The sequence below is a fragment of the Saimiri boliviensis genome, chromosome 3 (genome assembly GCF_048565385.1).
Source record: "Saimiri boliviensis isolate mSaiBol1 chromosome 3, mSaiBol1.pri, whole genome shotgun sequence".
Lineage (NCBI taxonomy): Eukaryota > Metazoa > Chordata > Mammalia > Primates > Cebidae > Saimiri > Saimiri boliviensis.
The window spans coordinates 178,021,284-178,046,179 of NC_133451.1; the positions used below are offsets into that span (position 1 = coordinate 178,021,284).

A 24,896-nucleotide genomic window follows, 5' to 3' on the forward strand; every position below is an offset into this window, starting at 1 on the left:
TCACTAGTGGCTCCAGCTTGGACCTTACAGTTGGTGTTTGCTTTGGCACTGAAGCTGAGCCAGCGGGTATCAGGGATTTACCAAAATGTCCTGTTAGCCCTTTTGGTCTATATTGTGTCTTTATCCCAATTCATTTTTTACCTTTATTTATTTTTTGACGCAGTGACTGGCTACATTCAGACATTCTAAATCCGTGAATGTGTAATAAGTGACTGTGGTTCAGATACATCTATTTTCTGGGGGTGGGGGAGAGAGAAAAAACTCCAAAAGCAGCATTGTCGTTGTCTTAGCGCTGTTTTCTATTTGTGTATGCTTTATGCAAGCTGACTGATTTTAGCGTTAGCCTAGATGAACCATCTGTGGAATAAATTATTTGTGGTTTGGGACTACATGTATTTGCTTCCTTCTCTTTTCAGGATTGGAATACTGTGGGTAATGAAGGGTTAATTTTCGTTCATGATCATTTAAAAGCTGAATGGTTTAGGGGAAATGCGAGTGTTCTTAGCTAACAATAACACATGCAGCCAACTTTCTGGCATGTCTCCTACGTGCAGCGGCTGGGCCAGCTCCCCAAATTACAAGAATGAATAAGCTCCTGCACAAGGAGCTAGTATAGTGAAAAAGACTGACATGTAAACAAATAATTGCAATGCTATCTGATAAATATATAACAGAGGTACATATATGGTGCTACGGAAATGTTGAAGAGGGAAGGAATGCTTAATTTTGTCTAGATTAGAGTGAATCATTGTCAAGGCAGTAGACTAGATAGTGGGAATCCAGTTTGCACACTAAGGGAAGTTTTAAGATTGTTACGGAAGTGTGGTTGTAGTGGTCTCTTTCTTAAAGATCTTACTTTCCAGTGCAGTCTTTTTTTTTTTTTTAAGTGGTGGTTTTATTTATCACTTATCTTTTTTTGTTGAGCATACAGTCTTCATGGAGCATAATATATATTTATATATTTTGGATTTCCAGTGCAATTTATACTACAGATAAAAACCTGTAGCTGAAAATGTGGCCATTTAATAGGATGGCCTTTATGTATATTTGGCAGGTCTGATGGTATGAATATGCATCATTGGTCAGAAGCAAAGTGCAGCTTGAAATAGTAGAATCAAACCATTCTGTGAATTATTTACCAACTTTGTTTTAAATAGCAATTTCAACCAGGTTCTTCAACAGATCTTGTAACAGAGCTAACAAACACCGGAGTTAACGAATATGTATCCTTTTATGTCAGTTTCCTGGTCACCTTCAAATGGAGTTTCCAATTAGCAGGAAAACAGCTTAAAAGCAAATTAAACAGGAAAAGCAAGGAACAAGGAAAATAATAAATTAGGCTGCCATTCATTGCCTAATACTGTTGACTGTTTTTAAAGATTAATAGCTGCTAATCTTTGCTATTACTTTAAATATAAAATAAACTGTTGATCATGGTAAATCTTACTGATGGAAAATGTTGAATATTAGAAACAGTATTTGATAAAATGAACCTATATTGGCTATATTACTTTAAAAATATATATTTTGGATAGGTAATACATATTGTACAAAATTCAAAAGTACAAAAATGGATAGAGTGAAGGACGTCTTTTCTCCTCTGGACATTCAGTTACTTAAAAGTAACTGTTAACTACATAATTTCTTTTGTATTTCATATATAAGCCAATAAAGCTTGCTGGGCATGTGTGTAAGAAAACACAAATTATAGGCTGGGTGAGGTGACTCACGCTTGTAATCCCAGCACTTTGGGAGGCTGAAGCAGGTGGATCACAAAGTCAGGAGATGGAGACCATCTTGGCCAACATGGTAAAACCCTGTCTCTACTAAAAATACAAAAAAAAAAAATTAGCTGGGCTTTGTGGCACATGCCTATAGTCCCAGCTACTCGGGAGGTTGAGGCAGGAGAATTGCTTGAACCCAGGAGGTGGAGATTGCAGTGAGCTGAGATCACGCCACTGCACGACAGTCTGGGTGACCATATGAGACTGTCTCAAAAAAAAAAAATAAAAATGAAAAAAAAAAACAAAACAAATTATGTTGTATAGTTCACAGTGTTCTGTGTCTTCCTTTATTCATAGAACAATATACCTTGGTGATGTTTCTGTGTTATTCCATATAGAGCTGCTTTACTTTTTTTTTTTTTTTTTTTTTTTTTTGAGACCTGTACTCAATCTGTCACCCAGGCTGGAGTTTAGTGACACAATCTTGGCTTACTGCAAACTCTGCCTCCTGGGTTCAAGCAATTCTCCTGCCTCAGCCTCCCAAGTAGCTGGGATTGCAGGCATGAACCACCACACCTGGCTAATGTTCGTATTTTTAGTAGAGATGGGGTTTCACCATGTTGGCCAGGCTAGTCTCGGACTCCTTACTTCAGGTGATTCACCCCCCTTGGCCTCCCAAAGTGCTGGTATTACAGGCATGAGCCACTGTGCCGCCCAGCCAACTGCTTCACTTTTTAAAATAAAGCTTTGTGGAAATAAAATTCACATACCATACCCATTTAAAGTGTACAATTCAGTGGTTTTAGTATAGTCACAGAATTGTTCAGTCTTCACCACAGTAAATTTTATAACATTTTTGTTATCCTTAAAGAAATCCTAACTCCGTTAGCATTCATTCTCTATTTCTTTCCAGTCTCCCCAGGTTTTGGCAACCACTAAACTACTGTGTCTACAGATTTGCATATTCTTGACATTTCATATAAATAGAATCATGTAATATTTGCTGTTTTGTGACTGTTGTGTCATTTTTAATGACTGAGTGAAAACAGAACATAATGTTTGTTTTAAGGGTACACCGAACTTATATAACTTGTTGCCTTTTGATGAGCATTTGGTTTTGTTCTGAATTTTTTCTGTTACAACTAATGATGCAGTAACAATATTTGTATGTAGTTTATTTTGCACATTTGCAAGTATATGAGTGTAATCTTGGGAATGGAACTGCCAAGGCTTCAGAGGTATATGCATTTTTAATTTTGACAAATAGTAAAGTATTGCATTTATTTCTATAGCATACTTTGTTTCTGTACTTTTTTTTTTTTTTTAAGTTGAAGAGCTTTTATGTTTACTACTTGGAGAAAATCTTGTTGACAAAGATTTGCATGAGCTTGGCAGCTACTCAGAGCAGATATTCTAAGTGTTCTTATGTGCTGTTTGGCATGAAGTTGATTTCTCACTCTGCTTCCCTCTACAAACATAATATTAAGGCATAGAAATTTGTTCTGGTTAAAATCTTGGTTTAGTTTTTGGTAAGAGCTTTATTTCTTCTTCCTTAGAAAAGTGTCTGGGGTTGTTTTTATTCTTTCTGGGTCCTAGAAACTTATACCAAAGAGTGGACATCTGAGCTGGTAGATTCATCAAATTGTGCCCCATCTCATAATTGTTAGTATTAGTGATAGGCTAAAATCCTGGTATCTTTTTTTTTTTTTTTTTTTTTTTTTGAGGCGGAGTTTCGCTCTTGTTACCCAGGCTGGAGTGCAATGGCGCGATCTCGGCTCACCGCAATCTCCGCCTCCTGGGTTCAGGCAATTCTCCTGCCTCAGCCTCCTGAGTGGCTGGGATTACAGGCACACGCCACCATGCCCAGCTAATTTTTTGTATTTTTAGTAGAGACGGGGTTTCACCGTGTTGACCAGGATGGTCTCGATCTCTTGACCTCGTGATCCACCTGCCTCGGCCTCCCAAAGTGCTGGGATTACAGGCTTGAGCCACCGCGCCCGGCCCCCTGGTATCTTTTTTAAATATAAAGGCTTTGCTGTGTGTAAAAATGTTGAAAACTAAAATAATGACCTAGGAATATGGAAATGAGGTGTTCTATTTATTCTATATAGTCAGAAATGGATAAAGGAAATAATCTTTTTGAAAAACTGTTTAAAACTTTTTTGAGACAGGGTTTCACTCTGTTGCCTAGGTTGGAGCGTAGTGGCACAGTCTTGGCTCACTGCAGCTTCCACCGTCTGGGCTCAGGTGATCCTCCTGCCTCAGCCACCCAAGTAGCTGGGATTACAGGCATAAGCCACTATGCCTGGCCTATATCTTTAGAGTTTTATCAAATATAAATTTTCACTGGGCAGGAGCCATGCATTTGCTTTTATGAGCAAGAGTACGTATCCCTGTTCCTGAAGAGTTCCTATTTAAAAACTGGGTTTTTCATCACATGTGGAATTAAACTAGAAGTATCTTTGCTCTAAATTGGTTTAGTGCTTGTGATTTCAGTTATCTTTTCATTGATTTAAGGAGTGATAACTTTGTAGCCAATAGGAAACCTCTAACTGTCCAGGTGATGCAATAGCATCATTTGTTGGACAATGGCATCTACTGGTAGTTTGTAGATTTTATATCGTAGTTTGAAAGGCATTGTAAATATATACCTAGCAAAAAGGGGAGTAGAGCAGAATTTCCAGAATTTTGTAAATGAAGTGAAAGAATGATATGGGAAGAGTCCTTTGGGGCCAAGGAGAGGAAGCACAGACTGGAAAGTGATACAAGCAGAAGGAAGGGTGAGTGAGTTGTTTAAGGACTATTAATCTCTGTCTTTAGGTCTGTGATCATTGTATGGAACCCAAGAGACTATTTATATGTCATGCCCTAGGTTGTGAATATATTTGTAAATGAAGATCACATGATTCATAACCTTTACTATAACATGACATGGAAGTTCCATACAGCCCAGAGTTTTTATCATTAGACACTAGCTTTACTTTTTTTATTTAATTTCTGATAAATTTTATTTAACTTCTGATAAAGAGGGGACAGATACATGAGTTTTAAAAAGCTACAGATTATTAGGCTAGTAAAACTATTCTATATGCTACTATAATGGTGGACACATGACATTATACATTTGTTGAAACCTGTAGACTATATAATCTAAAGAGTGAACTCTTAGCTTATGAAGACAAAATGGTATTAAATAAATGAATAAATACAGAAAATAGTGGACCCTAATGTAAACTATGGACTTTACTTAATAAAGTGTCAGTATTGTTTTATCAGTTGTAACAAATGTGCCACACTAGGGTAAGATGTTAGTAATAGGGGAAATGGGAAGGGGGTGATGTGAATAGGGGGTGTATGGGATCTATCTGTACGTTATGCTCAATTTTTCTGTAAACCTAAAATTCCTCTAAAATGTAAAGTTTATCAATTTGTTAAAAAGCTACAGAAAGTGAAGTGTGAGGCTCTTTGGATATGTTCTTGTCCTCCATAGAAAATATCATAATCACAGAGGAAAAACCAGCATTGGTGAACTCATCCCTTCCTTTCAACTTGGCCTCTCTCACCCACTGTACTTTGAGTGCAGAGTTCAGTGATAGCTGGCAGCTTTCCCCTGATGTTTTTTTATTTCAACTGTCCATTCATAGGTCTGGGGAGAGGTTGTGGCAAACTTTCCCTAAATAAATCACACCCTTCTAAGCTTGAGCAGTGGAGGGAGACTTATTTCAAGTGAGTGGCTGAACATCATGATCCATGTTCTGGACTTCTTGTGATCATGTTGAATTCAAAGGGCACAACTCTGTCTTGTACAGATCTGACCTAACAAAGACATAGATCATAGCAGAGATGAATCCAGGCCGTAATGTTTAACAGGACCTTATTAAAAGCTTCAAGATGTTAGCCTTTATCTGTTTCATATTATCTAGCTTACTTGGTTGTTTTTGTGGGTCACATGTCTGTCCTCCAAATTGGAAACCTCTAACTGTCCAGGTGATGCAATAGCATCATTTGTTGGACAGTGGCACCTACTGGTAGTTTGTAATTTTTATAGCCTAGTGTGAGAGGCATTGTAAATGTATACCTAGCAAAAAGGGGAGCAGAGCAAAATTTCTAGAATTTTACAAATGAAGTGAAAGAATGATATGGAGGAGAGTCCTTTGGGACAAAGGAGAGCGAGCACAGACTGGAAGGTAATATAAGCGGAAAGAAGGGTGCCAGCCTATGACTGTGTGGTAGAGGCCATCTTTCCATCTCACTGGGATTGTCCCTGGACGTGCCTTACTGCTTTAGGTCTCCTTGCCTGTCTAAGGCTATAGGCCCTCCAGTATCTCAAGCCTTATTCTTGATCTGCTTTTTTTCCTCAAGGTTAAAAATTATGTTCAAATGGTCACTCACAACTTCTGTAGCCTTACTTTTTGTCTCCAAAAGGACAAGCACATCGGAACTGACATCCACCCAGAAGCAGGGCTGATCGGTTTCTTTCAAAACAGCCGGGGTGAAAACCTAGATTAGCGTTAGTGCTTCTTGAACTGGAAGTATCCTAACCTTTACATACCTACCCATGTAAGAACTGAGGGCCCTTTTAGGGGAACTTACTTTCCTAAACTTCGAGTAACGTTAAGTCATGAAGAGTAGTTAATGAGGCATACTTTTTTTTTTTTTTTTTTTTTTAAATTTGAGACAGAATCTCATTCCGTAGCCAGATTGGAGTACACTGGTGCAATTTTGACTCACTGCAACCTCTACCTCCTGGGTTCAAATGATTCTCCTGCCTTAGCCTCCTGAGTAATTGGGACTATAAGCGTGCACCGCCTTGCCCAGCTGATTTTTGTATTTTGTAGAGACGGGGTTTTACTTGTTGGCCAGGATGGTCTCATTCTCTTGTAATTCTCCCGCCTTGGCCTCCAAAAGTGCGGGGATTACAGATGAGTCATACTTTTAATCTTTTGAGTTGTAGTGTTGCAGGGCTAAAAGAAACCTCAGGCCAGGCATGGTAACTCATGCCTGTAATCCCAGTACTTTGGGAGGCCGAGCCAGGCTGATCACTTGAAACCAGAAGTTTGAGATCAGCCCTGCCAACTTAGGAAAACCCCATCTCTACTGAAAATACACAATTAGCTAGGCGTGGTGGCGCTTTCATGCAGTCCCAGCTACTCAGGAGACTGAGGCAGAAGAATTGCTTTAACCTTGGAGGTGGAGGTTGCAGTGAGCCGAGATCACACCATTGCACTCCAGCCTGGGCGACAAGAGCCAAACTCCATTTAAAAAAAAAAAAAAAAAAAAAAGCCGGCTGTGGTAGCAGGCGCCTTGTAGTCCCAGCTACTCAGGAGGCTGAGGTAGGAGAATCACTTGAACCTGGGAGGTGGAGGTTGCAGTGGGCTGAGATTGTGCCACTGCACTCCAGTCTGGGTGACAGAGCAAGACTGTCTCAAAAAACAAAAAACAAAAAACAAAACAAAACAAAAAAAACCTGTGTCATTTTCAATCTGTTTCATTTTATGATACAGAAACAGTCATTTGTTTGCTGATAGTGTATGACTTTTCTCAGGTTGTAGCTTTAATACTATTAGCAGAGCAGAGAACAGAATCTAGTCCAGTGGTTTTTTTAACCACAATACTGCCTTTGAGAAAAGGCCAGGCAAGCAGGGTCAGAAGTTGAGCCTGGGATTTACATAGTCACAAGGTCTTTCTTGCAAACCATTTCTACTGTAGTTTATCATGTTTTTCTGTTTTTGTTTTTGAGGTTAAAATGCATCTTTTTTTTGGCCGGGCGCGGTGGCTCAAGCCTGTAATCCCAGCACTTTGGGAGGCCGAGGCGGGTGGATCACGAGGTCAAGAGATCAAGACCATCCTGGTCAACATGGTGAAACCCCGTCTCTACTAAAAATACAAAAAATTAGCTGGGCATGGTGCCGCGTGCCTGTAATCCCAGCTACTCAGGAGGCTGAGACAGGAGAATTGCCTGAACCCAGGAGGCGGAGGTTGCGGTGAGCCGAGATCGCGCCATTGCACTCCAGCCTGGGTAAAAAGAGCGAAACTCCATCTCAAAAAAAAAAAAAAAAAAGGCATCTTTTTTTTAAACTTGTACTTTAGATTCTGGCATACATATGCAGATCATGCAAGATTGTTGCATAGGTACATTCATGTCAAGGTGATTTGTTGCCACCATCCCCTCTTCACCTATACCAGACATTTCTCCCCACGTTATCCCTCCCCCACTCTTCCTCCCACTACTCTTCCTGTAGCTCCCCACAATGGCCCTTAGTGTGTAGTGCTCCCCTCCTTGTGTCCATGTGTTCTCATTGTTCAACACCCACCTATGAGTGAGAACACGCAGTGTTTGGTTTTCTGTTCTTGTGTCAGTTTGCTGAGAATGATGGTTTCCAGGTTCATCCATGTCCCTACAAAGGACACAAACTCATCGTTTTTTATGGCTGCATAGTATGCCATGGTGTATCTGTGCCACATTTTCTTTGTCTAGTCTATAATTGATGGGCATTTGGGTTGGTTCCAGGTCTTTGCTATTGTAAACAGTGCTGTGATGAACATGCGTCTGCATGTATCTTTATAATAGAATGAGTTTTAGTCCTTTGGATGTATACCCAGTAATGGGATTGCTGGGTCAAATGGAATTTCTATTTCTAGATCCTTAAGGAATCGCCACACTGTCTTCCACAACGGTTGAACTAATTTACACTCCTACCAACAGTGTAAAAGTGTTCCTATTTCTCCACATCCTCTCCAGCATCTGTTGTCTCCAGATTTTTTAATGATCGCCCTTCTAACTGTCGTGAGATGGTATCTCAATGTGGTTTTGATTTACATTTCTCTAATGACGAGTGATGATGTGCATTTTTTCATGTTTGTTGGCTTCATATATGTCTTCTTTTGAAAAGTGTCTGTTGATATCCTTTGCCCAACTTTTGGATGGGTTTGTTTGTTTTTTTCTTGTAAATCTGTTTTAGTGCTTTGTAGATTCTGGATATTAGCCCTTTGTCAGATGGGTAGATGGCAAAAATTTTTTCCCATTTGGTTGGTTGCTGTTTCACTCTAATGATTGTTTCTTTTGCTGAACAGAAGTTCCGAAGTTTAATTAGATCCCATTTGTATATTTTGGCTTTTGTTGCCACTGCTTTGGTGTTTTAGTCATGAAGTCCTATGCCTGTGTCCTAAATGGTTTTGCCTAGGTTTTCTTCTAGGGTTTTTATGGTGTTAGGTCTGATGTTTAAGTCCTTAATCCATCTGGAGTTAATTTTAATGTAAGGTGTCAGGAAGGGGTCCAGTTTCTGCTTTCTGCACATTGCTAGCCAGTTTTCCTAACACCATTTATTAAACAGGGGATCCTTTCCCCATTGCTTGTTTTTGTCAGATTTGTCAAAGATCAGATGATTGTTGATGTATGATGTTGCTCCGGAGGCATCTGTTCTGTTCCATTGGTCTATGTTTCTGTTTTGATACCAGTACCATGCTGTTTTGATTACTGTTGTCTTGTAGTATAGCTTGAAGTCTGGCAGTGTGATGCCGCCAGCTTTGTTCTTTTTGCTTAGATTGTCTTTGCTATGCGGGCTCTTTTTTGGTTCCATATGAAGTTTAAAGTGGTTTTTTTGCAGTGACCTTTTGAAGAAGGTCATTGGTAGTTTGATGGGGATAGCATTAAATCTGTAAATTACTTTGGGCAGTATGGCCATTTTCACAATATTGATTCTTTCTAACCATGAGCATGGAATGTTTCTTCATCTGTTTGCGTCTTCTCTTATTTCCTTGAGCAGTGGTTTGTACTCCTTGAAGCGGTCCTTTACCTCCTTTGTTAGTTGTATTCCCAGGTATTTTATTCTCTTTGTAGCAATTGTGAATGGGAGTTTGCTCTTGATTTGGCTGTTTGTCTGTTATTGGTGTATAGGAATGCTGTGATTTCTGCACATTGATTTTGTATCCTGAGACTTTGCTGATGTTGCTTATCAGCTTAAGGAGAGTTTTGGCTGAGGTGATGGGGTCTTCTAAATATACAATCATGTCGTTTGCTAATAGAGACAGTTTGACTTCCTCTTTTCCTAATTGAATACCCTTTATTTCTGTTTCTTGCCTGATTGCTCTGGCTAAAACTTCCAATACTATATTGAATAAGAGTGGAGAGAGAGGGCATCTTGTCTAGTGCCAGATTTCAAAGGGAATGCTTCCAGTTTTTGCCCATTCAGCATGATACTAGCAGTGGGTTTGTCATAAATAGCTTTTATTATTTTGTGATAGGTTCCATCATTACCTAGTTTATTGAGAGTTTTTAGCATAAAGGCTGTTGAATTTTGTCAGAGGCCTTCTCTGCATCTGTTGAGATAATCATGTGGTTTTTGTCTTTGGTTCTGTTTATGTGGTGGATTATGTTTATGTACTTGCATATGTTGAGCCAGCCTTGCATCCCCAGGATGAAGCCTACTTGATCATGATGGATAAGCTTTTTGATGTGCTGTTGCAATTGGTTTGCCAGTATTTTATTAAAGATTTTTGTGTCTATGTTCATCATGGAGATAGGCCTGAAGTTTTCTTTTCTTGTTGTCTGTCATGTTTTGGTATCAGGATGATGTTGGTCTCATAAAATGAGTTGGGGAGGATTTCCTCTTTTTGTATTGTTTGGAATAGTTTCAGAATGATTGGTACCAGCTCCTCTTTGTTATGTCTGGTAGAATTCGGCTGTGAACTCGTCTGCACCTGGACTTTTCTTGGTTGGTAGGCTGTTAATTGCTGCCTCAACATTAGCCCTTGTTATTGGTCTTTTTAGGGTTTCAGCTTCTTCCTGGTTTAGTTTTGGTAGGGTGCAAGTGTCCATGAATTTATCCATTTCTTCCAGGTTTACTGCTTTATGTGCACAGAATTGTTTGTAGTACAATCTCTGATGGTAGTTTATACTTCTGTGGTATTGGTGGTGATATCCCTTTTCATCATTTTTTATTACATCTATTTGATTCTTCTCACTTTTCTTTTTTATTAATCTGGCTAGTGGTATGTCTATTTTGTTGATCTTTTCAAAAAGCCAGCTCCTGGATTTATTGATTTTTTTGAAGGGTGTTTTGTGTCTCTATCTCCTTCATTTCTGTTCTAATCTTAGTTATCTCTTGTCTTCTGCTAGCTTTTGAGTTTTTTTGATCTTGCTTCTCTCTTTCAATTTTGATGATAGGGTGTTGATTTTGGATCTTTCCTTGCTTCTCATGTGGGCATTTATTGCTATATATTTCCCTCTAGACACTGCTTTAAATGTGTCCCAGAGATTCTGGTACGTTGTGTATTCATTCTCCTTGGTTTCAAAGAACATCTTTATTTCTGCCTTCATTTCATTGTTAATCCAGTCAGCATTCAGGAGCCAGTTGTTCAGTTTCTATGAAGTTGTGTGGTTTTGAGTTAGTTTTTTAATCCTGAGATCTAATTTGATTGCACTGTGGTCTCGGAAACTGTTATGATTTCTGTTTGTCTACATTTGCTGAGGAGTGATTTACTTCCCATTATGTGGTCAATTTTACAGTAAGTGTGATGTGGTGCTGAGAAGAATGTATATTCTGTGGCTGTGGGGTGGGGAGTTCTGTAGATGTTGGTTAGGTCTGCTTGTTTCAGTTCTGCATTCAAGTCCTGTGTATCTTGTTGATTTTCTGTCTCATTGATCTGTCTGATATTGACAGTGGAGTGTAAAGTCTCCCACTGTTATTGTGCAGGAATCTAAGTCTCTTTGTAGGTCATTAAGAACTTGTTTTATGTATCTGGGCGCTCTTGTATTGGGTGCATATATATTTAGGATAGTTAGCTCTTCTTGTTGTATTGTTCCTTTCACCATTATGTAGTGTCCTTCTTTGCCTCTTCTGGTCTTTGTTGGTTGAAAGTCGATTTTATCGGAGACTAAAATTGCAGCCCCTGCTTTTTTTTTTTTTTTTTTTTTTGCTTTCTATTTGCTTGGTAGATCTTCTTCCATCCCTCTATTTTAAGTCTATATGTGTCTTTGCATGTGAGATGGGTGTCCTGAATACAGCACACTGATGGGTTTTGACTTTTTACCCAGTGTGCCAGTCTGTGTCTTTTGATTGTGGCATTTAGGCCATTTACATTTAATATTAATATTGTTATGTGTGAATTTGATCCTGCCATTTTGTTACTGGTTGTTTTGCCCGTTGGTTGATGCAGTTTCCTCATTGTGTTGTTAGTCTTTACCATTTGGTTCATTTTTGCAGTGGCTGGTACTGGATGTTTTTTTCTGTGTTCAGTGCTTCCTTCAGGAGCTCTTATAGGGCAGGTCTGGTGGCAACGAAATCTCTCAGTAATTGCTTGTCCTTAAAGGATTTTATTTCTTCTTCACTTATGAAGCTTGGTTTAGCTTGATATGAGATTCTGGGTTGAAAGTTCTTTTCTTTAAGGTTGTTGAATATTGGTCCTCACGCTGAGAAGGCTTGTAGGGTTTCTGCCAAGAGATCCTCTGTGAGTCAGATGGGCTTTCCTTTGTGGGTGACCCAACCTTTCTTTCTGGCTGCCCTTAGCATTTTTTACTTCATTTCAACCCTGGTGAATCTGACGATTATGTGCCTTGGAGTGGCTCTTCTTGAGGAGTATCTCTGAGGTGTTCTTTGTGTTTCCTGTATTTGAATGTTGTCCTGCTTTGCTAGGTTGGGGAAGTTCTCCTGGATAATATTTTGAAGAGTGTTTTCTGGGTTGGATTCATTTTCCCCGTCCTCTTCAGGTACACCGATGAAGCGTAGATTAGGTCTTTTCACATAATCCCATGTTTCTTGGAGGCTTTGTTCATTTCTTTTCACTCTTTTTTCTCTTTTCTTGCCTTCTCTTTTTATTTCGTTGAGTTGATCTTCGATCTCTGATATCCTTTCTTCTGCTTGATTGATTTGGCTATTGAAACTTGTGTATGATTCACAAAGTTCTCGTGCTGTGTTTTTCAGCTCCATCAAGTCGTTTATGTTCTTTAGGCTGGTTTTTCTAGTTGGCATTTCATCTGATCTTTTTTCAAGGTTCTTAGTTTCTTTGCAGTGGGTTAAAACATGTTCTTTCAGCTCAGAGAAGTTTGTTATTACCCATCTTCTGAAGCCTGCTTCTGTCAGCTCGTCAAAATCGTTTTCTGACCTGTTTTGTTGCCATGCTGGTGAGTTGTTGTGATCTTTCTGGGGAGGAGAGGCGTTTTGAACTTTGATGTTTTCATCCTTTTTGCACTGCTTTCTTCCCATCTTCTGAGTGGACATCTTTTCTGTTAAAGTTGGGGTTATTTCTCCTGTATGAGGCATTCCCCGCCCCCCCCCCCGCCCCCCCGCAGGTGTCAGTGTGCCACTTGAGACAGTCTGCAGTCGCCTGTGGAGGTGCTGCCTGGTTGCGTCTGTCCCAGTCAGGCTGCTGTTTATTCTTGGCCTGGTTTCCTTACTGATGAGGTTAGCCCTGCCTCCCCAATGGCGGGCTCTTTCCACCTGCTGAGTCCTCTGTTCCTGGGTGGAAGTGTTAACTGGGAAACTCTCCCGGGAGAGGGACTCGGTTGCTGGATCTTGTTGGGGAGGGGCCTGTCTGGTCGTAACCCCCTTCCCGCTTTCAACTCTCCCTTCTGTGGGACAGGCAGTTCCTTTTCACAAGGTTTCTCGGTATTAGTCCAAATCTCTGCCCTGGTCTGTACTAACAAGGCACTGGTCTGGCCAGGGCTGCTGGCCTGGGCTGTTGCCCAGGTCTCTGACTCTGGATGGTTCTCAGCAAGGCAGCGTTTTCCTGGTCTGTGTGCTGCTGAAGAGCGAATTGCTGTGTCTGATTCAGAGAACCAAGGAGGTGATGCGCCCCCCTCCCCATCCTCCATGCCTGATAGAATTTCCAGGTGGGGGAGTGCCCTGCCTTTCCTCTGTTGGATACCTTTGGGCTGCTTTCACTGTCTTTTTTTTGGGGTTAATCCCGCCGTTCAACTAGTCCCTTTAAAACAGAACTGGTACCTCGCTCTGAGACGGGTAATTGCTCTGGTTCTGTCTCACTCGGTGGTAGCTTCTGGACAATCTTCCTTTTGGCTATCTTCCCCATTTTCAAAATGCATCAGTTTTTATGCTGAGAGTTTGTGAGAGTTAGTAGGAGGTATTCTATGCTGGTATTGCTAGAATATACAAAGACTTTAAAGGATAATTGTGACTATCTTTGAGAAGATAACATTAACTTTTACATGTTACATTGACAATTTGAATTCATTCTTTTATTACAAGTGTGAGATAAGGTTTTCTTCCTAGGATACTCTCAGACACTTTTGAAAATACGTATGTCCAAAGACAGAAAACTCTGGATAGCAAGAACCACCATGATATTGTTATGAAGATGATTGGATTGCCTGTTGATTATTATGGCTCTTCACTATAAATTAAGTTTCATTTACAGTTCACTCAAAATTCTGCAGAGGCTGGTATCTATATCTGTGTTAGCTGCTGCTCCTTTTATCCTTGCATTCCTCTGGCTATCTCATTCTTCTTAAAGATGAGAGGAAATGAAAGAAATATTGCTGGCTTTTAAAATAAATATGGTCAGATTTTATGGCAGAGAAGATTGTATTTCACAGTGTAATTTCACAGTGAAACAAATATAATACAAAATTAGTTTTGTTTCTCCAGCCCTTCGTTACAGACTATCTGAAGATAGTACTGTGTGTCTTTTTTCAACAACTTTTATCTGAGTACAAAAATTATATATATATATGTATGTATATATATATATATGTATGTATATATATATCTGTTGTAGACAGTTTGGAAAGAGTGAAAAATACGAAGAAGAAAATAAAAATAATCCCCTGTAATTCTAGTATCTAATGATAATCACTGTTAACATTTTGGTATATATTACGTTTTTTAGTCATTAGTATAAGTTGATTTGTGTTTTTAATAGTGGTGTAACTTAATTCATTTGTAACTTACATTTCATACACAAATGTTATTTTTAGATTTAAATATCCTTCTATAGCATAATTTTTATCTTTTATTTTTGTCTTATTCATTTATTTGTATAAATACAAATAAATGCAGGTGCAGATACAATTTTGTTCCATGCATGGATTTCATAGTGGGAAGTCAGGGCTTTTAGCATATCTATCACCTGAGTAACATACATTGTACCCATTAGGTAATTTCTCCACATTCACTTCCCTCCCACCCTCTCACCCTTCTGAATCTCTATTGTCATCAGGTTCATGTGAACACATTATTTAGCTCCCACTTATAAGTGAGAACATATAGTACTATTTTTAATACCTGCATTATTCTGTTCTGTGGCTGTATTGTAACTTATTTAACAACTTTCTTATTGAAAGACATTAGCTTGTTTCAGGTTTTCCCTTAACCAATCATAGGCTTCATGATAGGCAAATCGATGAATATTTTTCACAATTGACTTTTAAGAAAATGCATAGATATTTATAACTGCAAATCTCAAGAAAGAAAAGTTAAGTAATTACATAGTATTGCATAATAAACCAGTGGCCTTATGTTAATTCTTAATTCATTGTTTACTTCACATTTATTTTGGTACTTTAAATGTTAATATATGTAGGTTGTTGTTTAGTTAGAGGTATTAATATAAATGATTTAGTTTTAACATAAGGCAGTTTGGAAACTCTATTTTTGAGATTGTACATCAAATGTTTACTTCACATGTCACGTTGACCTTTTAGTCCATTTTTCATGACCTTAAATTTCTTTTTCTAACTATTGTTCTTTTCATGAGGATTAATATTTGTTTTCTACTTATTTATTTATTTGAGATGGAGTCTTGTTCTGTTGCCCAGACTGGAGTGCAGTGGCACGATCTCGGCTCACTGCAGCCTCTGCCTCTCAGGTTCAAGCAATTCTCTTGCCTCAGCCTACCGAGTAGGGATTACTGGCACACACCGCCATGCCAGTTAATTTTTTTTTTTTTTTTTAGTAGAGATGAGGGGTTCACTGTGTTGCCCAGGCTGGTGGTGAACTCCTGAGCTCAGTCAGTCTGCCTGCCTTGGCCTCCCAGAGTGCTGGGATTACAGGCGTAAGCCACCGCAACTGGCCTTGCTTTCTTTTTAAAAGCCCAAATGATTGAGTAATATACAGAATATTGATTATATGGGTTAAGCATTTTATTAGTAATATGTATTTGTATGTCCCATATTAATCTTACAAGATTCTCTTCACAAGTCTGCAGTTCTTCCTGGTATATATTTGTGGTTATTTAGAATTGGTTAATGTATTATGTAGTTAGTTCTTTATGCTATAGAACTTAATAAGTTCCTTAGAACATACTCTCTGCAGTCTTTATTGAATACACCAGTACCATATTAAATTTTGAATTTTCTGCGATTACTTGTGTCAGAATTGGATATGACCATAAGATTTAAAAAATATGGAGATGGGAAATACTGGCCTTTCTAATCATCTACCAAAATCTGTTTGTGTGACCACTTTTGTGATGCCTTCCTTCCCTTGACACTACTTTCCACTCTTCTATCCCTAAGTGAAAATTAATCTCTTCTGTGGTATTTTATATATACTTCTATCAGAACATTCACCAGATGTCCTTACATCATAATTGAGTGTGCAAGTGACCATTTCCTCCACAAATCATAGGTTCCCCACATAATGGAATTGTGTTTTATTCATATTTGTGTCTACCTACTTATATTTTGCAAGAAGGTGGGCAGATACTTGGTCAGATATTTTGGTGTTCAATAAATATTCATTGATTTACATTGAATAAAAATGTAGACTTGGTGTCTTGATTACTAACAAAACTATTTTATAAACAAGGTTTATTAATAATTCAAATTATAGGGTGGGTATGGTGGCTCATGCCTGTAATCCCAACAGTTTTGGAGGCTAAGGTGGGTGGATCCCTTGAGTCCAGGAGTTTGAGACCAGCCTGGGCCACATGACAAAACCCCATCTCTACAAGTAAAGTACAAAAACTCCAGGTGTGGTGACACATGTCTGTAGTCCCAGCTACTTGGGAGGCTGAGGTGAGAGGATCTCTTATGCCCTGGAGGTCCAGGCTACAGTGAGCTGTGATTTTACCACTCCACTCTAGCCTGGCTGACAGAACGAGACCCTATCTCAAAAAAAAAAATTTTTTTTTTTAAAATAATTTCAAATTAAAATTTTTGGAAACAAATTTATTGTTTTTTTGAAATTGAGCAGATGTCTTAGTGTGTATCCTTTTCAACTAAGCAAACATTTCTCTTTTAGGATTTGTACACACAGATATGACGAAACACTTGAAAGAAGAACAATTAAAGAAAAATATTCCTCTTGGGAGGTTTGGAGAAACTCTTGAGGTGGCACATGCGGTTGTATTTCTTTTAGAATCGCCATATATTACAGGGCATGTTCTGGTAGTGGATGGGGGATTACAACTCATGTTGTAATTTACAGATTATTCAATTATAGGGGTGGTTAGCATCAAGGGCACACTTTGGCTACTGATTAGATAATTATACGTACATGGATAACATTTGCTAATCAAACCTGCTGATGCTACAAATGTTAATTTCCATCTTTATAAAAATGTCTGAAAAGAACAATGTGACAAATTATGGGTTTTTTTTTTTTTGGTCTAAGTTACAGCAGTGTTGTTTTGTTTAAAAAGCCTTCGTGATATACAATTCACATACCATATAAATCACACATTTAAAATATATAATTCAGTGGTTTTTAACATAATTTAAATATATGTGCAACCATCCCCCCAGACAAATTGTGTTTTCTGAAGGGTATGTATCACTTATCTTTGGTTACCTTATAGACTGTAGCAATCTTAGTGTATAGACATTTTGCAAGTCATATAAACAAGTATTGATTTATGTATTTTGCCTCAAAAGTGAAAAATTGTATTGTGTAGTTATGATGAATTATTTTATTGTATCAAGCTGAATTTTCTAAAAGTTAACCTTATTGCCAAAATAAAAGTATTTAGAGGACAGTGACTAGTTGTCAATACTTTAGCAAGCCCACTATAGATAAATATGTTCCTTTTGTATGTGCTTGGGTGATCAGTTTTTATATGGGTTGCAAAACATAGTATTTATTAAATAAAGACATGAATTCAGAATTGATTTCTTTGAGTGGTATTTCTCTTGACTGAGCAGCTGGACAAAATAATCTACAAATTTAAATGCGATGCATTTGACCCATTCTTGAGAAATTCTCATAAGCAATCAGGATTAACCCTTAGCTTAAGGTTTTTAATATCTGATACAGTAGCGAGCTGCATAGATCTCATGAACTTATGATGTGTTTTTTTTATTCACAAAAAACATTTAAAAACAAGAAATGTAACATTTAAAAAATTGAGTATTTTGCATTAGTGATTATAATGATTCTTACCCCAAAATTCTAGAAATAAACAAATTCTGTATGAATAACCATAAATTATAAATAAATATGCAATAACAATAAATGTCTTTACAAGAAACAGTTAAAGCACTGGTCTTAAGTGAGAATATTTGCCTGGGAGTAGAGATGAAGACACAATCTGAATATAAAATATCAGTCAGTGATTATTTTACATTGAACTCTTTTATGGGGAATAATAGTATATTTTTAGTGTCACTCCATTCATGTTGATTTTGAGCTGACAATTACTTTGTGTAAGCAGAGATTTAATTTTATATTGAAAGTCAGTGCAAAATTATGAATAGGATATACTAATAAATACAAAGTAATATAAGTCAAAGCAATGTCCTAAATCAAGATTCTGGGTTCCTTAAAAATTATTTTAAATTCATCTTTGAAATAGTTTATTTAATCTACTCAGGTTATGAGAAAGTCAGTTCAGTGTGAGTAAAGTTAGTATCATTATACAAATTGTCTATTAATGCAAGATATGGTGATATACAGAACTTATCAGGCATTACCAAGTCTGGGCACCTACAGGAAATGCAGCACTCAGGATGATTTCAAATGTAGTACCTGATGCTTCTCAGGTAGGAGAGCTTATTCAGATGTAGTAAATAGTTTGTCTAATGCTGTCTTACCTGCTGGCCTTGACTACCTGTACTTCTCCATTATGCAGCCCATTCAGGCTTGAGTTTTCTTCTCTGGACACCTCATGCTCTGAAATCATGAGTAAGGCTGATTCAGTTGGTGATTTGGGTAGAAAGCAGTGTGTTTTGCTGACATTAAGATGTAGGTTATAGATAGGTTTAGCCTTTAAGTACATGTTTTTATACTTTAAAATAAGAAGTATAACCTTTTAAGCTATTCCACCTCCTCCCCGAGCCTACCTCAAAGTGGTGGAATATATGGAGAGATCTTGAAATGGGTAAAATAAACCCTGACTGCTCTACTCCAGATGAATCTACCCACTTCCACTGACATAGTAGAATTTGTAATTTAATACTTACATTCTATTTCTGAAATCAGTTGTGAACTGTTGCCTTATGTTTAGAGGTTCCAGAACCTCAATGAATTCATTTTTAAAAATCTGCTATTATGAGAAGCACTGAATAAATTCTTAACAAGAAGACACATCTGTAGCTGTTTGCTGACTCATAAGAGCTCTTAAAGGTTCTCTGCTTAGCATTAGCAAAATAAGGTTTATAGGTAAAGTCAATGTATTAATTTTTTTCTTAGAGGCTTTAAAATTTGTTCTCTTTCATATTTTATTTATATTCAATTTATGGTTTATAACTGCTTTTTAGGGAGATAATTCTATATTATTAATTAGTTTGGGGGGAATAATTATGCAAAGAGGATAATTTACATGATTTTGTTACTCAGAATAAAGAGCGAAGACTATTTTACATATTCAAGAGTTGTGCCTTACATTGCTGAAGCATTTTTTTCTAAAATTTCAAAAGGAGTATGTGTAAATTGAGAAATCATACCACTGCCCTAACTTGATAAACATACTGTTCTTAAATAAAGTATGTAATGATTTTAAACTTTTCGATGTTAATTTTTTCTTTCTCTCCAACTAGAAGAGTAGATTTTAAAAATTTGTCTTTCAATTACATTGTAAAATTTCTGGGGGAAGAGACCATACTGTTTACATTCATTTAGCTAATTAAATAATACAATAGATATTGAGTGCCTACTAAATATTTTGTATTTCTTTTGATACTTACACCTTGTCTAGTCATCTCTTGATTATATTGGATACATGCAGTAAAATATTCATTAGTCATTACATTGTGCCATAGTTGAGGAGGTCACTGAGACTCTCAGATCTTATCTTGGAATATTTCTTGATCACATTTCTCTGGCTTTTTATGTGACTTTGATGCTTGCTTTTACTTTATAACTGAATTTGCAAAGTGAATCAACTATTTTCTCTTAGGCAGTATGCTTTCAGTTTTGAGTAATTATTAATACCAGTAATTTAGTTAGAAACCTTTGGCCTAATAATCCAATTGGAGATGATATCAGTATTACCTGGAGAATGTTTTTTAAAAGAAATTTTAAACACATCAGGAGCCTGCTCCCTGGAAATTTTAATAAGTGGTAGGCAGGGTGAGGGAAATGTGGAGATACAAATAAGACAAGTTTTTATTTATTAATTAATTTTGAGATAGGGTTTTGCTGTATTGCCCAGGCTGAAGTGCAGTGGCATGATCACAGCTCACTGCCATCATCTCCAACTCCTGGGCTCCAGTGATCCTCCTGCTTTAGCCTCCCAAGTAGCTGAGACTACAAGTGTTAACCATGCCTGGCTAATTATATATATATATATATATATATATATATATATATATATATATTTTTTTTTTTTTTTTTTTTTTTTTTTTTTTTTTGGTAGAGACAAGGTCTCACTGTGTTGCTCAGGCTGGTCTAGAACTCCTGGCCTCAAGCGGTCCTCTTGACTTAGCCTCTGAAAGTGCTGGATTACAGGTGTGAGTCACTGTGCCTAGCCAGGAAAAGTTCTTAATGATTCGGCTTGTTCATTCATTCATGAAATATTTATTCATACTGCATATGCAACACTGCTCATCATAGGAGGTAGAATGGTGAGAAAAAAAAAACAAATGAACTCTTAAGTTTCTGGAGCTTACAGAGTAATAGGGTATGGCGGGGCTGGAGTCGAGCAGACTTGATCACACACACATAAAATTGCAACCAAAATATACATTACAAAAATGAGAACCTCTTGTTGCTATTAAGCAGGGGAATTTGACCTATTCTGGAAGGTCAGGAATGGCTTCTCTGAGGCAAGGATTGTTAAACTAAAGTTGATACAGTTGGCCCTCAGTATTTTTGGGGGATTGATTCCAGGATTCTTTTAGGATACCAAAATCTGCAAATGCTCAAGTTCCTTACATAAAATGGTGTAGTATTTGCATATAGCTTATGTTTATCTCCTATATGCTTTAAATCATCTCTAGATTACCTATAATGTCTAATGCAATGAAAGTAGCTGTTACATTGCTTTTTATTTGCATTACTTTTAATTATTTTTTCCCCCTTGTATTTTTTTTTTCTTTCCAAATTTTATTTTAGATTTAAGGGGTACATGTGCATGTTTGTTATATGACTAGACTACATGTCTTGCTCCTCTAGATCTTTCAATTTTGGTGCTAGGGTTTCAATTTTAGATCTCTCCTTTGCTTCTCATGGGGGCACTTATTGCTATATATTTTCCTCTAGAGACTGCTTTAAATGTGTCCCAGAGATTCTGGTATGTTTTGTCTTCGTTCTTGTTGGTTTCGAAGAACATCTTTATTTCTGCCTTCATTTCATTGTTTATCCAGTCAACATTCAAGAGCAAGTTGTTCAGTTTCCATAGACTACATGTCACAGGGGTTTGGTGTACAGATAATTTTGTCACCGAGGTCATCAGCGTAATACCCAATAGATAGTTTTTAATCTTCTCCCTTCTCTCACCTTCCACTTTCAAATAGGTTTCGGTGTGTAGTGTTCCCTTTTTTGTGTCCATGTATACTCAGTGTTTAGCTCCCACTTGCTGTAAATGAATTAATGCAGAAACAGAAAACCAAATGCCACATTTTTACATGTGGTATTAATATACTTAAGATAATGGCCTCAGCTCCATTCATGTTACAAAGGCCATGATCTAATTTTGTTTTTGTAGCTGTGTAATATTCCATGGTGTATATGCACCACATTTTCTTTATCCAGTCCACCATTGATGGGCATCTAGGTTGGTTCTATGTGTTTGCTGTTGTTAACAGTGCTGCAGTGAGGGCATGAGTCTTCATGGTAGAATGATTTATGTTCCTTTGGGAATATACGCAGTAGTGGGATTGCTGGGTTAAATGGTAGTTCCATTTTAAGTTCTTTGAGAAATCTCCAGACTGTTTTCCACAGTGACCTAATTTATATGCCACCAGCAGTGTATAAATGTTCTCTTTTCTCTACAACCACCAGTATTTGTTGTTTTTTGACTTTTTAATGATAGCCAATCTGAGTGGTGTGAGATGGTATCTCATGGTGGTTTTTATTTGTATTTCTCTAATGTTTAGTGAGCATTTTTTCATATGCTTGTTGGCTGCATGTGTGTCTTCTTTTGAGAAATGTCTGTTCGTGTCCTTTGCCCATTTTTTAATGTCATTGTTTTTTGCTTGTTGATTTGATTTTGGATGTTAGAACTTTGTTCGATGCATAGTTTGCAAATGTATTCTCCCATTTTGTAGAAACTCTGTTGATAGTTTCTTTTGCTATGCAGAAACTCTTGAATTATGTCCCACTTGGCATTTTTGTTTGTTTGTTTATTGCATTTGCTTTTGGAATCTTCATCATGAAGTTTTTACCTGGGCCCATGTCTGGAATGGCATTTCTTAGGTTTTCTTCTAAGATTTTTGTAGCTTTACGTTTTGTTTTAAGTCTTTAATCCATCTTGAGTTCATTTTTGTGTATCATGAAAGGCAGGGGTTCAGTTTCAATTTTCTGCATATGGCTAGCCAGTTATCCCAGCCTATTTATTGAATAGGAAGTCCTTTCCTCATTGCTTGTTTTGTTGACTTTGTTGAAGATTTGATAGTTTTAGGTATATGGTTTTATTTCTGGGTTCTCTAACCTGTTCCATTGGTTGGTCTCTCTGTTTACAATTGTGCCAGTACAATGCTGTTTTAGTTACTGCGGCCTTGTAGTATATTTTGAAGTTGGGTAGTGTGGTACCTCCAGTTGTGTTCTCTTTGCTTAGGATTGCTGTTGGTATGACTCTTTGGGCCCTTTTTTGGTTGCAACTGAATTTTAGATTTTTTTTTTTTTTGTAATTCTGTTAAAAATGTTGGCAGTTTGATAGGAATAGCATTGAATATGTAAATTGCTTTGGGCAATATGGCCATGTTAACAATATTGATTCTTCCCTATCCATGAGCATAAAATGTTTTTCATTTGTTTGTGTTGCTTCTGATTTCTTTCAGCAGTGTGTTATAATTCTCCTTGCAGAGTTGTTTTACCTCTTTGGTTAGCTGTATTGCTAGGTATTTTATTTTTGTGGCTATTGTGAATGGAATTGCATTCTTTATTTGGCTGTCAGCTTGGAAGTTATTTGTATAGAGAAATGATACTGACTTTTGTACATTGATTTTGTATCCTGAAACTTTCCTGAAGTTGTTTTATCAGATCTAGGAACCTTTGGGCATAGACATAGGGTTTTCTAGTATAGCATCACATCATTTGTGAAGAAAGATTGTTTTCCTTCCCCTCTTCTTATTTGGATATATTTTATTTCTTTCTCTTGCCTGATTGCTCTGGCTAGGACTTCTAATAGTATGTTTAATAGGAGTGGTGAAAGTGGACATCCGTGTCTTGTTGCGGTTCTCAAAGAGAATGCTTCCAGCTTTTGCCTGTTCAGTATGATGTTGGTTATGGGTTTATTTAGATGGCTCCTACTATTTTGAGGTATATACCCTCAATGCTTAGTTTGCTGAGGGTTTTAAAGAGGAAAGATGTTGAATTTTACCTAATTTTACCCTTTTGTATGTCTATTGCAATGATTATGTGTTTTTTGTTTTTAGTTCTGTTCATGTGATAACCACATTTATTGATTTGTGTATGTTGAATCAACCTTGCATCCCAGGAATAAAGCCTACTTGATCATGGTGGATTGGCTTTTTGATGTGCTGCTAGATTTGGTTTGCCAGTATTTTTTTTTTTTTTTTTTTTTTTTTTGAGACAGAGTTTCATTCTTGTTACCCAGGCTGGAGTGCAATGGTGCGATCTCGGCTCACCGCAACCTCCACCTTCTGGGTTCAGGCAATTCTCCTGCCTCAACCTCCTGAGTAGCTGGGATTACAGGCATGTGCCATCATGCCCAGCTAATGTTTTGTATTTTTAGTAGAGACGGGGTTTCACCATGTTGACCAGGATGGTCTGGATCTCTTGACCTTGTGATCCACCCGCCTCGGCCTCCCAAAGTGCTGGGATTACAGGCTTGAGCCACCGCGCCCAGCCGGTTTGCCAGTATTTTGTTGAGGATTTTTGCATCTGTGTTCATCAGAGATACTGGCCTGAAGTTGTCTTTTTTCATTATATCTCTGCCAGGTTTTGGTATCAGAATGATGTTGGCCTCATAGAATGAGTTAGGAAGAAGTCCCTTGACTTTTTGGAATAGTTTCAGTAGAATTGATACTAGCTCTTTTTTTTTTTTTTTTTTTTTTTTTTTTTTTAACATCTGGTAGAATTCAGCTGTGAAACTTCTTTGTCCAAGACTTTTTCTAGCTGATTGGTTTTGTGGTTTTTTTTTGAGACCAAGTCTTGCTCTGTCACCCAAGTTGGAGTGCAATGGTGCAATCTTGGCCCGCTGCAACCTCCACCTCCCTGGTTCAAGCAGTTCCCCTGCCTCAGCCTCCCGAGTAGCTGGAATTACAGGCACACCCCACCACACCCGACTAATATTTTTAAAATGTATTTTTAGTAGAGATGTGGTTTCACCATGTTGGCCAGACTGGTCTTGAACTCCTGACCTCAGGCAATCTGTTTGCCGTGGCCTCCCAAAGTGCTGGGGTTACAAGTGTGAGCCACTATGCCTGGCCCTGGCTGGTAGGATTTTTATTACTGATTTGCTCACTGTTTGTTATTGGTCTGTTCAGGGTGTCAATTTCATCCTGGCTCAGTCTTGGGAGATTGTATGTTTAAGAATTTATCCATTTCTTCTAGGTTTCCCAGTTTGTGTGCATAGAAATGTTTTTAATAGTCTCTGAGGATTTTAAAAAAAATGTATCTTTGGGGTTGGTGGTAATATCCCCTTTGTCATTTCTGA

The 24,896-nt window shown here is 37.6% G+C and overlaps 1 protein-coding gene across 7 annotated transcripts in view; it reads left to right on the forward strand.

The window, feature by feature from the left end:
* CBR4 (carbonyl reductase 4) overlaps positions 1 to 24,896 on the forward strand; it is a 137,010-nt gene that overhangs the window by 8,231 nt on the left and 103,883 nt on the right. The window contains exon 5 of one of the 7 annotated variants that reach the window (XM_003938718.3): positions 16,922 to 20,401. The exons of 5 other annotated variants lie outside the window; for them this stretch is intronic. In XM_003938718.3, coding sequence (XP_003938767.1) covers positions 16,922 to 17,100 — 179 coding nt within the window. In that variant the 3' untranslated portion in view covers positions 17,101 to 20,401. One more of the 7 variants, XM_074396996.1, reaches the window with a different exon arrangement.